The sequence below is a fragment of the Pinus tabuliformis genome, chromosome 6 (genome assembly GCF_031772625.1).
Source record: "Pinus tabuliformis cultivar Carrire ecotype Pingquan chromosome 6, CPIR1, whole genome shotgun sequence".
NCBI lineage: Eukaryota > Viridiplantae > Streptophyta > Pinopsida > Pinales > Pinaceae > Pinus > Pinus tabuliformis.
In genome coordinates, this window is record NC_142292.1 from 1,287,631,163 (window position 1) to 1,287,648,635 (window position 17,473).

Below are 17,473 nucleotides of genomic sequence, written 5' to 3' on the forward strand. Positions count from 1 at the left end.
ATAATGGGACTGAATTTGAGTCAAATGAATTCAATGACTATTGTAGAGAATCTGGCATTAACAGGGAGACCACTACTGCATATACTCCTGAGCAAATGGTGTTGTTGAAAGGGAGAATCGAACTATCATAGAAGCCACCCATGCCATGCTTCCTGACCAAGGCCTATCGAAGTTCTTATGAGGAGAAGCTGCTAACACTGTCGTGTATGTTCAAAATAGGAGCCCGCATCAAGCACTAGATTTCAAGACACTCGAAAAGTTTTCACTAGTAAGAAACCTGATGTTTCTCATTTTAGAATATTTGGTTGCCCCCTGTATTTTCATGTGCTTAAAGAGAAATGAAACAAGTTAGAAGCATCTAGGAAGGAGGTATATTTGTGGGCTAGAGTGAAAATTCAAAGGCATATAGAGTCTATGTGCTTAGACAAAGAGATGTGGAAGTTAACCATGATGTCACCTTTGATGAAGACATTACCCTTGGGAAAGCCAGAGATCTCCCCATTCAAGGAAGGATAATGATGATGTTGCGGAAAAACAGGATGAACCTTCGACAGATGAGCCTATGCCCGATGTTGAAGGCCTGATGGATCCCATTGATCCACCTCTTGGTGATCCCTTTACCTCAAGGAAAAGACCTTTGTGGCTCAAAGATACTCCCGAAGATGTTGAAAGACATATTGCTCCAAGAAGGACATTTCGCAAAGAAGCTGAACAGGTATCAAGGGTATTTAGCTGCTATGAGTACTATTGTTCAAACTGAGGCATGTACATTCGAAGAGGCCATAAAGCACCAAGTCTGGAAAGATGCGATGAATGAAGAGTGATCTATCATGAAAAATGATGTATGGGATGTGGTGCCTAGACCGAAAGACAAGTCCGTAGTCACCTTAAAATGGCTATACAAAATCAAACATGGAGCAGATGGGAGTGCTGAGAAATAGAAGGCCAGGTTCGTTGCTCGAGGCTTCTCTCAAAAGGAAGGAGTGGACTATGATGAGATATTTGCACCGTTTGCCCGATATACCTCTATCCTTTTGATTATAACTCTTGCTGCCTTTCAAGGATGGAGCTTACACCAAATGGATGTCAAAATTGCTTTCTTGCATGGCTCGCTTAAGGAGGAAGTCTATGTAGGGCAACTTGAGGGGTTCAAAGTTCAAGACCGTAAGACACATGTATGCAGATTGAAGAAAGCCCTTTATGGGTTGAAGCAAGCGCTTAGGGCTTCATATGAGAGGATTGATAGCTATCTTATGAAGCTGGGTTTTACAAGGAGTGATGCTGACTTGAACCTATACTTCAAGGTTGAAAAGGATAGGCCTCTCATTCTGGTCCTTTATGTGGATGATCTCTTTCTGACAGGTGATGACCCTCTCATTTATTAATGCAAGAGGGAGTTGGCTTCCGAATTCGAGATGAAGGACCTAGGATTGATGCACTACTTCCTAGGCTTGGAGGTCTAGCAAAAGCTAGGTGAGATTTTCCTTTCTCAAGGAAAATACATTGTGAAGTTGCTTGAGAGATGTGGGATGGTGGATTGCAAGTCTGTGTCTACTCTGATGGAACTCAACTTCAAGAAGCTATGTGGAAGTGCTGCTGGCCTGAATTGGCAAACCCTTCCGAGTATCGACAACTTGTGGGGGCCCCGATGTTCTTGGTAAACTCTCGTCTAGACATATGCTTTGCTATAAATACATTGAGTCAATTTATGATTGACCCTTATCACATACATTAGATTGCTGTTAAGCATCTCTTGAGATATCTCTGTGGCACAATCAACTATGGACTGAAATACACTGCTAGGAATTTGAGGCTACCTAGATATACTGATGCTGAATGGGTTGGTAGTGTGGTGGATCATAAAATCACGTGTTGATGTTGCTTCTCATTAGGGTTTGCATCAATTTCTTGGATGGGCAGGAAGCAAAAATCGGTTGCTCTAAGCATAGCCGAGGCCGAACACATTGTTGCTAGTATGGCCTGTTGTGAAGTTGTTTGGTTGAAGAAGCTCTTTAGTGAGATATTTGAGCATGTGTTGGATACCACTGTGATCTACTGCGACAACCAAAGTGGGATTCACCTTTCAAAGAATCTTGTGTTCCACGACTGCTCCAAGTACATTGATATCAGGTACCACTTTATCAGGGATATGGTACAACTGGGAGGATTAAGGTTTCAACACATCAGGACTGATGAGCAAGTCGCAGACATCCTCACGAAGCCCTTAGGGAAGGTCAAATTCTTAGCCTTCCGAGAGAGACTTGGAGTCATGGAAAGACCCTCCCATGAGAGTCTCACTTGAGTTGGACATTGAGCTTTGGGAGCTCCTGGGGGCTTGGGGTACTTCTTGGAGCTATGAGCGACCATAGGGTGAGTGGTTCAACTTCCCCTATTGGTGTGTTGTGTATAGGGTGAGTGGTTCACCTTTCCCTACAATTGATGACACTTGTGTAGGATGGGTGGTTCACCTTCCCCTACGATTGACATATTCATAGGATGAGTGGTTCACCTTCTTCGACATCTGAGCTGGATTAGTGGTTCACCTTCTCCTGCTGATGCCCCAACATACATCCTACCCATGTAGTTCGAGGATGAGTGGTTCACCTTCTCCGACTTTTGAGCAGGATTAGTGATTCACCTTCTCCTGTTGATGCTCCAACATACATTCTACCTATGTAGTCGGAGAGTCATAGGAAGTACCTCTCATCTGGCCAATGAGTTCCATAACACTACCGATGGACGCATCATGTACTGTAGTACTCCCTATGTCTAGGATGCATGGTGTTCAACAACTTGATCTGGGATCAAGTCTGATTGAGGTTCTACCTCTGAACTGACTTTTGTCAGTGGAGAGTGGTAAGGTCTTGTGACTCACTCTCGATCGATTCTTCTTCATTATTCATATCAGTGTTCAGCAGAGTAGAGATGAGATAAGATTACAAGATGGTACATGACGACAAGGTGGAATTCTCCCTAGTTGAGGGGGAGTGTTAAAATTAACAACTAGGGCCAAATTCGACCTTATGACAACTCATTTGATGGAGATGATGATTGCATTAAATTCCTCTTTTCTGGAGGACCAAAATTGATATAAAGATCATCGAATTTGGACAAGCAAAAGTGTGCTTTTGAATTTATGCCCACACATGTGCCAATTGTTTTGGTTGGCGACAACATCATGTAGGCTCATGAAGCCCAATGGACGTCACTCTTCACCCTCAATGACTTGTATAAATACAAGTGCCCTCTCACCTCATTTGGCATCATCATCACACACATTTCTTCTCTCTCCTTCTCTCATTGGTTTGTACAACTATTGGGCAGATCTTCTCTCTCTCATTCGTGTGGCAGAAGGACGAATTTTCTGGGCAAATTACAAGGCCAAATTTGACTCATCCTTTGACTGCGATTTTTGTGGGAAAATTTCATTTTTTGGATGTTGTACAGTTTGGCACAGGAACCGAGAATTTCTGGGCACTTTGACCGCAGGGTTGACTGTAGACTCACTGTAGAGTTGACCAAGTTTGACCGCAGTTTTCAAGACTATTTTGCATTGACTTTGACCACCTTATCAGGCTGACTTTGACTGAGTGTGACCAAGCTCTAAAGAGGAAGATTTGCTACTGTGTTGACCATCTTTGACTTTCTAGTTAGGGCTTAATTTGACTGCAAATTTGACAGGGCTGTTTTGACTTAGATTTGGCAAGTCTAATTGACTTTTGTACTCTCTCTGTGTGCTGAACTATTGAATAATAATAAGAAGATTTGATCCATGGGTTTTCCCCACATTAAGGGTTTTCCCTGACATCTGCCAAATCCGGTGTTATCTTGTCTTGGCTTGTCTTTTGCATTTGTTTTAATGTTCTATCTGCATTTACTGTCAATGTGATTAAGGGTTGATGTGATTGTTGCTGGAGATAATTGGATTTTGTTATTGGGCTACTAAAGAACATTGAAGTAAATTGTGCTAAGCATAGAACATACCATTGATATCTAAAATTAACACAATTCTGATTTGCAAAAGCTAGCCCTTGAAATCCCCTTGGCCCTTCTTAGAGAGCTTTACACCTTACGTCTCAAGCAAACAAACCACAAAATTGAGTCCCTCTTGTGAATAGGCCCTTAGGAATCACTCTTTATCCCTTTATTGACTTACTCCTCTAGTGATTCCCTTCATACCTGTTCTCCTCCCAATCGGTTAAAGTTTGTAAAGAGCAAGGAGCTTTGGTTGAGGTGATAGTCGGCTATTGCTCCATTGTTGCCCTTGACCTAGTAGTTGTCCCTTTAGGGTCTCCTTCTAGGACCCCTCCTAGTTTGAGTGGTAACAAGATTAATTAGCGAGTATGAACATTAATGAGAAAAAATTAGTAAGATGGATTTGATTAAATCAATTACGACATTGAATAAGATAGAAGATGAGAGACCGGTGCCTTATAGAAAATGCTCAAATAAAGATAAAATACTTGCAAAAAAATGATATTTTAAGTTACAAAGATAGCAATGCTGCCTTAAAAAGAGACATCTCACAGAAACTGTATTATCATAGAAATAAGTGCCTTGACTAGCTCAGATTACACAGAGGAACCTGCCTCATCTTTCTCGCATATCACAGAAGGAATTCCACATAGATATTCCAGAGTCCAAAAAATTCTCTTCTTTCTCCTTGAACCCTTACTAGAGTTGAACCCTTACTAGAGAGCACATGATCTTCAATCCGCCTTTTTCCCTTCGTCACCTTGGCTTCGATACCATGTTAGAAAATTAGAGAGGCAGAAAGATTTTCTTATCCTGATAATTAGTTTTGATGTATTTGTAATCTTATTAACTTCTTTTATGTCTTCATTTATCTTCTTGTCATCAAGCAACTATCAATACCAAAAGCATGAAGATCAAAACAACAAAGGACACGATGTATAGGCTCTCAACCAGGGAAAACTCCTCTCCTAGGGGAAAAACCCAACAGAATTCTCTTCTTCTTCAAGAACCAATTCAAATGAGACAACCAAGACCTCTAGACCAGCATTAAACCTTCCTCCATCCACCAAGTCATCTTTCCAACAAATATTCTTCAAGCAAGACAAGAATACCCAAGTCAACAAGTGTTGACCACACAAGAATTTCCCAAACAAGAGCTTGGTCTCGTTAATTCATTCTGCAATTTCATCCTGCAATAGTTCAGACTTGCAGTAACCCTAATTCAACCACTGCAACTCGCACGTGTGACAGAAAACAGAGAATAATTCGGCTCCATTTGCTTGACGAGTGTCTCTTCCTACTTCACTAGGATTTAACTTCCTTCTTCTAGCCTTCATACATGTTCTTTCTCTCCAAAAGTTGCAAATCGAATGATGATTGATTGATGCCACAATGAGTCGAGTTTCTCTTCTATAAATAGTCTCTTGGTGTAGTCGAATTTTCTTCATGAGGCCGACTTGATGCATGATGAAACTGACTTAGTGGATTAGGGAGTAGACACATTTTTTGATAAATATATATATTTCTTTCTTGACACCAAAAACCCAAGAAGGGTCTATTCTATTACATAATGACAAGGACAATGACTCGTGACTCAACCCTAAGAGCACCCAATGGGTGCTTAGACCTAGAAACATAATAGAATAAGCATGAAACCTATGCTTTTATAAAAATAATTTTACTTTTGATCTTTACAATAACTTTTTTCTTCTTATTTTTACAAATACATATAAATTACATCATGTCATGAACTAGACAACAATTATGAACACTGATACTAGCTACATTTTCAACAATTGGGAAGGTCTCTATGTGTGGAATAGCACAAAAAGGCAAAATGTTTAAGCGACAAAATTTGACCCCCCAAAAAACGTTGTTTGATGCCTCAATTTGCTCCCAGAAGGTTTCAGACCCCAATTTGCTAAACTGGGTCCCCCTGTTAAAAATGGTCTTGTGAGTTGATTCCTCCACTTTTTCCACATTGAAAGTATCAAGATGGATGACAAACAATATAATGATCCAATCTAGATCATTTCCCAAGTCAACAGGGTCTTTCACTCAACTTACCATTCTAAATCCAAAAACTTTCTTTCCTTTTCTCCACCCTTAGCTCTCACTTATCTTCCCTATATTCGAGGTATTGGAGATTATATATCTAATATTTGGCGATAAAGAATATTAAAACTGTTCTTAAACCCCACAATATCCTTAGACAATTATTCAAGACAGCTAAGTATATATTTGGCCACATGCTTGGGCAAGTAGTTTACAAAATTTCCTAATCTTGTGCCAAATCATACATAGGAAAAACTGGTAGATATTTTAAAACCCATCTCAAAGAACATATAGCTGACACCTTCCTCAATTGCAAATCTAAGTTAGCTTTGTTGAATAGTCCCTAAAATCTTATCATCTCATTTGCTTTGACCAAACTAAAATTCTAGTTTCATAAACCCATTACTCTTGTATCATTAGGGAAGCAACAGAAATTGAAAAACATTTAATAATTTAATTTGGAAAATGGCTATAAACTTAGCCAATCTTGGAAACCCATATTCATCTTATTAACCATTAGCTCTTTCTCTTTGTTTTTGATTCATTGATTTAATATTTAGTGTTTTTTTTTTTGATTTATTGATTTAATCCTCTAATGTTATTCTTTCTTTATTATTAATATTATATTTATTTACTTATTTACCCCTCATTTTTAGGTTTCGTAAAGTTTTTCGTTCTATGAAAATATAAAATTTTAAAGTTATAATTCCTTAACTTTTTTTTCTAAAATCTTTTCCTTTAGTTTCATCTTTAGGATTAAATAACTTTTATTTTTGATGGCTTCTTCACCGTTTTAGTCTTTTCCCTACAAGTTTTAACTCTTTTTTCACAATGGCCAACCTTAATTTCTATCATGTAAATATCCACCCTTTCTCTCTTTTCTATTATTATTTTAACTTTATTTGTCCTTGATGATGGGTGGAATGTCCACGTGAAATGTTGGATATCAAACAACAACATTAACCTTTATACATGTGACAAATCGTTGGATAAAGTGTATTTCCTAAGTTCCTAAGTAAAAGGAATGTCATGTGATGAATAATTATGGAAGGGAAAGGAAAATTTCATGTGATGATCCTCGAAGTCATATAGGATGCTATATAGGTCTTATAACTTTCTTCAACTAACTTTCAAGAGCTATTATTTTATAAGGAAGCCCTTAAGAGGGAGCTTTACCATTGAGTTGCCTATCCTCGACATTGTTTCTTACTGCCCCTTTTGCCTATTCTTTGAGTGTTTGTTTCATTGAAACAAGTCCCTTTTTATAGAAAGGCATGGGACTTGGGGCATTGGCCTTATAATGAGGTGGCATAACTCAAGCTTTGTATTTTTGGATTTTAACTCTTATTAACTCTCCACCTCTAGCCCTTTTGGGCATTATTGACTTAGGTTTTATCATTTCGACTTTTTTAGTGATATTTTTCAAGTCAAACATGAACAAGCATAGCTTTTTTATGGATGAAATGAAGTGAAATAAGGGAAATGGAAAGTGTTAGGCATCTTTAGGATGTGGAATATGTTACATGAACCAATTTCCTAGTGGTACAAAGTTCAAACTAACTCGAGAGATGACAACACTTCTAAAGCAAAATTATGTTTTGTGTGTGACAAGGCAAATAATAATAATAAAACTATAATATTATAATATCTCATTTCAACATTTGGCACTTTCATGGTTGACTTAGAAATTATAGCACCACATCTAAATTTCAAACTAGTGCATGCAATATCAAGTAAAGCATATTGAATCCATAATGTACCATCATAAAGTGCATCTATAATTTAAAGACTTAGTGAAGGGCTTTGATATGCCATAGCTAAGTTGGTACAATCACATATCTGAAGGAGAAACTTAGAGAATTGTTTTGAGTCTAGAGAATATAAAGTAGTTACTCCTTATGGGGTAACACCCCCTAGAAGACTTCTTCAAAACAATACAGAGAATATAATACAATGGTGATAATGAATACAAAAGCTCTCTCCTCCCTATGTATAAAATTAAATAGGTGAGGGGGGCTATTATAAAATTGATCTGAAAATGAGATCTTAAATCAATATTAAGGTATTACAAACTCGTGCAGGAATGCCTATATTATTTAGTGCAACAGATCGAAAAGATTGCTAATAATATAGACAATGAACAGTTATAAAACATAATAAACACACACATCAACACAACAAATAATCAAGGAGTTCACCAGACTTCCTGGCTATGTCTCCTGGTCCAGCTTTCAGTGTCGACCTCTATATTATGTCTTCAAGAGCAGATTATTACAAGTGTGAGCTCAAATCGAGTCTCAACACAACAGTGACAAAACAACAAGGATTTACTTGAAATCCTCTAGTCTACAAGAGTACATAGACTCTCCCTCTTGCTTTCTGTCTTCTGCTTTCTCTTGCTCTCTCTCTGTCTGTCCATGCTATCTTTTCTGCTGTCATTGAATGGCTTTTAAGCCTCTCGGCCCTTGTTTGTTCGCCTTCCCTCTTTGGGCTCTCTGGTTCTCGGCCACTATCCCTTCATCTCCTTCTGGAGTGTTTAACAATCATTGCTAAATGCTCTAAGGTATGGTGGCCACCTGTTTTTCAAACGGAAAGGACCACTGGTGCGGGTGAAATCCCAAAAAGTAGTTTCTCTGTTTACACAGAGAAATATACAAAAAACATAGAAAAATCCGACAAAACACTTTCTATCGAACTTCAAATAATATCCAATCGCGTCCATAATCCCTATCGGGTCCGTGCTTGATCGCTATCTCAAGTCGCAGTTCCCATATGCCATGGTTTCCTTTGTATTTGGGTTTATAACGGAAATACAAGGAAATAGATAGAATACATTGAAAAACCTGCCAAAAACATTTTATCGGAACTCAAATTATATATTGCCGCATTTATAAACCCTTTCGGGTTTGGCTATCGCAAATCGCATGTTGTATAGGCCCCGCTCCTTTGTATCGCTGCGATGCGATATCACGATCGACGATCACATATCGCAATGTCTCGAGCCCCCGATAAGTCCTTCCTTTGGCCATGTTGCGATGCGATATCACAATTAATCTGGATCGTTGATCTATGATTGTTAATCCGACAACGGACGGTTATTTAGGGTGGCCCATTTGCACTAGGATTACCCACCCGAAAAGGTGGTTTTCTCTCTCCTGCACCATGCCACGTGTCGGCCAGTGTATGGGATCAGGCGAAGCCCGTCCAATACCACTTACCGCCTGAGGTCCGCCCGAAATACCATTTACTGCGGAACTCAAATCTTCTACTGTTTTATTCGTAAATCCTTCGGTTCCGCTGAAAGCATTTGCACTTGTTTAAGTCCTCTCCCTTAGTTTCCATGCGATGCGATATTGTAGTTAATCTGGACCATTGATCTGCGTGCTTGATCAATGGTTCACGTTGTTTCGCTTGGATCGCTATCACATTTTTCTTAAGGCTAAGGCCCGTTAACACTGCTTGGCTTTCTCTAATGCGATATCCCGATTTGATCTGGACCGTTGATCAGTCCGATCCGACAGCTCCTGTGCAGCGTTACTTCCACCTTCGCTTAGCTTTCTTTTCCGCCTTTCTTCTTGGTTTTTCTTCTGCAATAGTGTTTTCTGATAATGTTAAAGACTTAGACTTAGAGGTTTTAGGATCCATTTTGGATCACGCCTTCCCACTGCAAAGCTTTGGACCACCAAAAGTTGGTTTTTAAGCATTGATCAAGTGAGGATACAACTCGCTCACTTGTTTAACTTCTATCCATCGTGCTTTGCTTGGATTTGAACCTTTGAGTCCCACTCTCAGGTACTCAACATCCCCTTGACGTGTAGTTCTTACCTTCCTGTCCAGAATTGTGTCTTTCTGTAACTCATTGAGATACTCATGCAATAAATCCCCAATAGAAGGCAACTGACTTTGCTCTTCAGGATCTTCAATCAATGAAGGTTCATACAATTTCAAGTTTTCTGCATTAACGACTGAATAGATCTGCATATAAGCTGGTAAATCAAGGCGAAAAGCATTTTCACCAATTTTATCAAGTATCTTGAAAGGTCCATACCTTATTGGTTTTAGCTTCTTACCTTCACCTTGCATTTTGTCTTTGCTGATGTATAGCTAGACTTGATCACCAACTTGAAAACTATGCTCAACCCGATGCTTGTCATGTCTTGCCTTGTACTTGGCTTGACTTCTTTCCAGCTGTTCCTGTACTGCCTGGTGAATTTCCTGGATTTGTTCAATGAACTTGGTTGCTTTGTCCACATCACTGTGTCCATCAACTGCTATGTCTTTACCAAAGACAAAATCCAAGGGAGACTTTGGTATAAAATCGAAACAAGTCTCAAAAGGAGATCTCTGAGTAGAAGAGTGCTTGGCACGGTTGTAAGCATGCTGCACATAACACAAATGCTCATCCCAAAGCTGAGGATGCTTGCTGCAATAGACTCTGAGCAACTGGATCATTGTCCTGTTGACCACTTTTATCTGACCATCTGTTTGTGGATGAAATGCTGTGCTATTCTTCAACTTGGTGTCCATCAACTCCCATAGATTTGACCAAAACTTGACAACAAATCAAGAATCTCGATCAGATACAATAGAAGTGGGTAAACCAAAATGAACCCATACATTCTAAAAGAACGACTTTGTTGTTTGTTCAGCTGTAACCTGCTTGTTACAAGGTATCAAAATACACATTTTACTGAACCTATCCACAACAACATACAAATAATCATGACCTTTTCTAGATTTTGGCAATCCACCAACAAAGTCCATGGAAACACTTTCCCAAGGACGAGAAGGAATTGGAAGTGGAGTGTACAAGCCTAATTTTCTATTATTGGGCTTGCTTGTAGCACACATAGTACACCCTTTGATATGTCTAGAAACTGTCTCATGCATTCTTGGCCAATAACAGAACCTTTGCAATTGTGCAACTATTTTACTTACACCAAAATGCCCTGATATTAGAGAAGTATGTGCTTCTCGAAAAATGTTAACTCTTTCAGTTTGTGGAATGCATAACTTTCCCAAATGATATAAGAGTTGGTCCTTTACATAATAATCCAATTCTTCTACTTGTTTGCCATGACTTAAAGTTGCATATACATCTTTAAAATCTACATCTTGAGCATATTGTTCAATGTAATTTTGATGCATTACTGAGTTATGCTTAAGTATAGTAGATGCCTTTATGATTGGTCTTGATAACATGTCTGCAACCTTATTGTGTATTGTGTATGCCCTTCTTATATCTGATGACAAGATGAAATTGTTGTAGAAAACCCATCCACCTATAATGTCTTGATTGATGCAATTTAGTTTGCGAGTGCAAATATTGAAGTGGTTGATGATCTGTATGTATAATTATTTCTTTACCCATTAGGTAATGTTTCCACTTTTTCACACTTTGTACTAATGCATATAATTCTTTATCATATGTGGGATAATTAACTACTGCAAAAGTAAATGTCTCAGAGTGATAGCATATGGGTTTTCCGTGTTGCATCAACACTGCTCCCATGGCATAGTTACTGGCATCCGTTTCAATCTCAAATGGATGTTGAAGATCTGGCAGTGCTAGTACTGGTGCTGTACTGGTTTTCTCTTGTAAGGTGTCGAAGGCTTTCTGTTGTTTGCCTCCCCACTGAAACACTTGTTTCAATCCTGTTAAAGCATGTAATGGAGCTGCAATCAAAGAAAAGTTAGCAATAAACTTTCTCTAGTATTGTGCTACCCCTAGGAAACTCCTAACCTCTGTAGCAGATTTGGGTTTAGGCCAGTTCACAATGACTTCAACCTTAGAGGGATCTATCTTCAATTCACCACCCCCTACAATATAACCCAAATAATTTAAAGATGTTCTGCCAAATTCACATTTTGATAGTTTTACATAGAGATTTTCTCTTTTTAAAACATCTAAAGTCTGGTTTACATGCTTCACATGGTCTTCCCATGTCTTACTAAAAACAAGAATGCCATCTAAATAAACAATTACAAAATCATCAATAAAAGGTCTGAGTACATCATTCATAACTATCATAAATGTAGCAGGCGCATTAGTTAAGCCAAAAGGCATAACCAACCATTCATATAGTCCTTGCTTTGTCTTGAAAGTAGTCTTCCATGCATCCTGTTCTGCAACTCTGACCTGATGATAACCACTTTGTAAGTATAACTTAGAAAAGTAAACTGCTTCTTTCAATTGGTCTAATAGATCATCAATATGAGGAAGAGGATAATGATTTTTGATCGTTATTTTATTTAGTGCTCTATAATCAATGCACATTCTCCACGATCCATCTTTCTTTTTCACCAGCACGATTGGAGATCCACATGGTGATGTGCTTGGTTGTATAAACCCTTTATCGAGCAACTTTTGTACCTGCTTCTTTATCTTTGCATTCTCTAAAGCTGACAACCTGTACATTCCAATGTTAGGTAATGGAGCATTTTGCTACAAACAAATATCATGTACTATTTCTTGCTTGGGTGGCAGACCTTTGGGTTCTTGAAATAGGATATCATATTCTGAAACAACTTTAACTAAATCAACTTTCTGTTTAGCATCACAACCTTCAAATACATTGGTTTTTTCAGGATCCTTTGCCTTTACAACCATGAATAAAAACTGCTTACTTGAATTCACAATTCTTTTCATCTGTCCTGAGTTTATGAGAGAATAGTTATTTTTGAGTTTATGAGCTCTTACAATATATTCCATTCCATCTTTAGTGAGTTGATACTTATTTTCAGGCCTATAGAAAATAGCTTTTCTATCATACAAGTATGGACTTCCCAAAACAATACCACATATATCCAATGGAACTATATCTAACTCAACCTCATCTACAAATTTTGACCCAATAGCAAACCTAAGTTTACATTGTCTCGTTACTTGTAGCTTTGTTTTATCACACACCCAACCTAATGGATATGGCTTCTCATGAGGTTTTGTTTGTAATCCCAACTTCTTCACAATTGTTTCAGAAATCAAATTTACTTGTGATCCACTACCAAACAAACTATCAATCTTATTGTGCTTGGAAATTACTCTAATACGAAAAAGCTCATTTCTTTCTCTCTCATTATTTTCATGATCAACAGATTGTGCAGAATTACTTGTGCATGCTTCAGAATCTTTACCTTTAATACATGTGGCTGTAACTGTTGCTTCATCTCTTGAATCTGATCCCAAGTCCTGCTGAATCGCTGCAACTTTCTTTTTCTTCCTTCCACCGAACTTCTTAGGTCTTCGTTCTGGATGCAAAAGCCAGCAGTGTGCCTCATCGTGTCCTTCTTTCTTGCAATGAGTGCATGAAGGTTTATCCTTCTGTACAATGTTTGCTTTCCTCTCCTTCCATTTCAGTTTCTTCTTTTCCTTGTTCTTGCTTACAGAATATTTAGATGTTCCCCCAATCTCTGGGTTTACATTCTTACCTCTAGTTTCTAGATGTGTGGCTTGAACTGATACATCATCTAAGCTAGTGGGATTAAACATGAGAATAGTATGCCTTAAATAGCTATGAAGACCACCTATATACTTCAATAAAGTCTTAGGTGAATCTAATGATATACCTAGAGTTAAAGCTCTCTTTCTGAATTCCTGAGTATAACTCTGTACACTTTGATCCTTCAACTGACAAAGAGTTTGCCAACTCATCATTGCCTGCTGCATGTAAGCTAAAGGATAGAATTGCTTTTTGGTAGCAGAAACAAATTCATTCCAGGTAGAAATGATTTTACCATGTCTTTGTAGATCAGCTTGTGTCTTGCCTTCCCACCTTACTAGTGCAGTTCTTCCAAGTTGAAGGCTAGCCAGTTGAATCTTCTTCGTTTCTGAATCAATGTTCTGCACCCTGCAATATACATCAATTTGTCTTATCCAATTATCTAGCTTTTCTGCATTAAGTTCTCCATCATAAACTGGCAAATCAAACTTCACATCTAATTTAATCAAAGAAGTTTTCTTCATTTTCTTATCAGGGCTAGTTTTATCCGAAGAAGATGATGAGGATGATGAAGGTGATTACGGAGGAGATGGTGGAGGAGGCATTTCCCCTTTCCTTTTGCCTTTTGGAGGGGCAACTAGAAAAGGTTCCTCTGCTCCTTTGTCTGGTTTAGGTGTTGAAGTGCTTTCACCTCGACCCTTCTTAAATTCTAGATACATCTCTTCCACCATGGCTTGCATGGCCTTAAAACTTTCTATAAATTGAGATTCTGATCCCAATGGAGCTTCTTCTGCCATTCTCCTCTGAGAATAGACTCTTGCAATCTCTGGATTAGCCTCAACAAGTTCTCCTTCTCCTAGTCTAAGCTTTAATTTAGTTAGCATTCAAAATCCAGCACAAGCTCGTCTAACCTTAACAAAACCAAAACCAAATTCTTTGATACCACTTGATCTGAAAATGAGATTGTAAATCAATATTAAGGTATTACAGACTTATGTGCAGGAATGCCTATATTATTTAATGCAACGGATTGAAAAGATTGCGAATAATATAGACAGTGAACAACTATAAAACATAATAAATACACACATCAACATAACTAATAATCAAGGAGTTCACCAGACTTCTTGGTACGTCTCCTGGTCCAGCTTTTAGGGTCGACCTCTATATTATGTCTTCAAGAGCAGATTATTACAAGTGTGAGCTCAAACCGAGTCTCAGCACAACAGTGACAAAACAACAGGGATTTACTTGATATCCTCAAGTCTACAAGAGTACACAGACTCTCCCTCTTGCTCTATGTCTTCTGCTTTCTCTTGCTCTCTCTCTGTCTGTCCATGCTATCTTTTCTGCTGCCATTGAATGGCTTTTAAGCCTCTCGGCCCTGTTTGTTCGCCTTCCCTCTTTGGGCTCTCTGGTTCCCAGCCGCTGTCCCTTCATCTCCTTCTGGAGCGTTTAACAATCATTGCTAAACGCTCTAAGGTATGGTGGCCACCTGTTTTTCAAATGGAAAGGACCACTGGCGCGGGTGAAATCCCAAAAAGTCGTTTCTCTGTTTACACAGAGAAATACACAGAAAACATAGAAAAATCCGACAAAACACTTTCTATCGAACTTCAAATAATATCCAATCGCGTCCATAATCCCTATCGGGTTCGTGCTTGATCGCTATCGCAAGTCACAGTTCCCATATGCCATGGTTTCCTTTGTATTTGGGTTTATAACGAAAATACAAGGAAATACATAGAATTCATTGAAAAACCCGCCAAAAACATTTTATTAGAACTCAAATTATATTGTGCCGCATTTATAAACCCTTTCGGGTCCGGCGATTGTAAGTCGCATGTTGTATAGGCCCCGCTCCTTTGTATCGCTGCGATGCGATATCGCAATTGGCGATCGCATATCGCAATGTCTCGAGCCCTCGGTAAGTCCTTCCTTTGGCCATGTTGCGATGCGATATCACAGTTAATCTGGACCGTTGATCTATGATTGTTAATCTGACGGCAGACAGTTATTTCGTGTGGCACGAGGATTACCCACCCGAAAAGGTGGTTTTCTCTCTCCTGCACCATGCCACGTGTCGGCCAGTGTATGGGATCGGGCGGAGCCCGTCCAATACCACTTACCGCTTGAGGTCTGCCGGAAATACCATTTACCGCGGAACTCAAATCTTTTGTTGTTTTATTCATAAATCCTTCGGGTTTGCTGAAAGCCTTTGCGCCTGTTTAAGTCCTCTCCCTTAGTTTCCATGCGATGCAATATTGTAGTTAATCTGGACGTTGATCTGCGCGCTCGATCAACGGTTCACGTTGTTTCGCTTGGATCGCTATCGCATTTTTCTTAAGGCTAAGGCCCATTAACACTGCTTGGCTTTCTCTGATGCGATATCCCGATTTGATCTGGACCGTTGATTGGTCCAATCCAATGGCTCCTGTGCAGCGTTACTTCCACCTTCGTTTAGCTCTGTTTTCCGCCTTTCTTCTTGGTTTTTCTTCTCTGACAGTGTTTTCCGATAATGTTAAAGACTTAGAGGTTCTAGGATCCATTTTGGATCAAAAATAAAGGCATGTAACTCCACAAGGCAACCTACATGGAGCACTCTTCAATACAAGGATGCACATGTACCAAGTTAATGTTATTCCAGCCCCCAAGGTGAAATGCCCGCCGAGCATGAACCTCTGTGGAATTGGCACCCCTCCTCCAAGATGGTGTGCTCTCCGAGACGTTGTTATCACAATGCTCCTTTCACAATGGTTTGCTATGCAAGTGTCCTCATGCAAGGTTCTCCTCCTCTATGTGCTGCATGTCTTGTCATGTGCCCAATGATACTTGTGTACCAATGTGGTCACAAAACTGCTATAGTCCTCCTCAATGTATATGTCTGGGTACATCAACAACGTCCATGAAGTAGGCTCCTCAACCCAATCATCCTCAAGTCACTTGTCCAACCTCCAAGATGTGTATCACATGGTTCCGAGCTCCTATGGCTAAGTGTCCTCCTCCTATTACCCAATGTTCCTCCCCTAATTGACCAATGGACACCAGCATTATGTGCTCCCAATAGGTTAATCATCATGCCATGTAGGGTAACAACCTCCTATATAAGGGTGCCATGTTAGCACTGTAACCAAAGTCAAGCATCCATCCAGACTGAGCCATGCATTTGTTTATGAAGCATGGCAAAGGAGCTAGGAGGCATAGAACTCTCCTAGCAAGGTGAAAACACTTTTGGAGTAACCCCAAAGGCTAACATCCTGATGCATTGTATCAAAAGTATTCTGAAACTCTGACGTATTCCCATATCTGTATCCATCTCTCCTAATAACTTAGAGTTTTTAGTCTAGTACTTTCTGTCTTCATGTATTTATCACATTTTTTATATATGAAATGCATATCAAAAGTAGTTACTTCTTTGACAACTAACCTTTTGCTTTTATTGCCCTACTCTGTTAGAATATTGCTGCAGTATCGTCAACATCAACTCGTACTCCTATTTACAAAGCTTTTGCAATCAGAGAAAACATTGGGGACATTACAGCTAAAGGAGAGTGCACTAGTAACATAGCGGATTTGGTAAATTGACATCTTATACATCTTTTGAAACTCGTAGTTTCTCTTTCTTCCTTTTCCCAGATATCCTCATTTTTTTTGCAGAACACAGACAAGTTTTTATGTCTTAAATGATTGAGATTCTCAAGTCAATAATTGCATTCTTTGTGTTCTTTATTCCAGATATTTTGTTGATATGTTGCCTTGTATTTGTGCTTTAGCTAGGAACAGGTCTTGGCATTACCATTTCTAGGGGGAATAAACATATATTACCAATTTTTGTCTTACTCTCCTGTGGCTATGTCTTCTCTTCATATTGGGAGGTATGGACTTATGCATGTATTCAACACTTAAAATGTGAAATACTTCAAGTGTAGTGCAACTTGTGAAGTTGGCATTGCGATCAATGATCAACTACTTGGGGAATTAGTGTCATGCAGTTTTATTTAACA

General features: G+C 39.0%; 1 protein-coding gene across 3 annotated transcripts in view; it reads left to right on the top strand.

Moving 5' to 3' along the window:
• The window catches only part of LOC149263334 (protein root UVB sensitive 6-like), a 307,969-nt gene that overhangs the window by 205,501 nt on the left and 84,995 nt on the right, over window positions 1-17,473 (top strand). For all 3 annotated transcript variants that reach the window (XM_089426133.1, XM_089426131.1, XM_089426139.1), the window contains 2 exons: window positions 16,926-17,045; window positions 17,243-17,344. In XM_089426133.1, coding sequence (XP_089282259.1) covers window positions 16,926-17,045; window positions 17,243-17,344 — 222 coding nt within the window. The remainder of the gene's footprint in view (window positions 1-16,925; window positions 17,046-17,242; window positions 17,345-17,473) is intronic.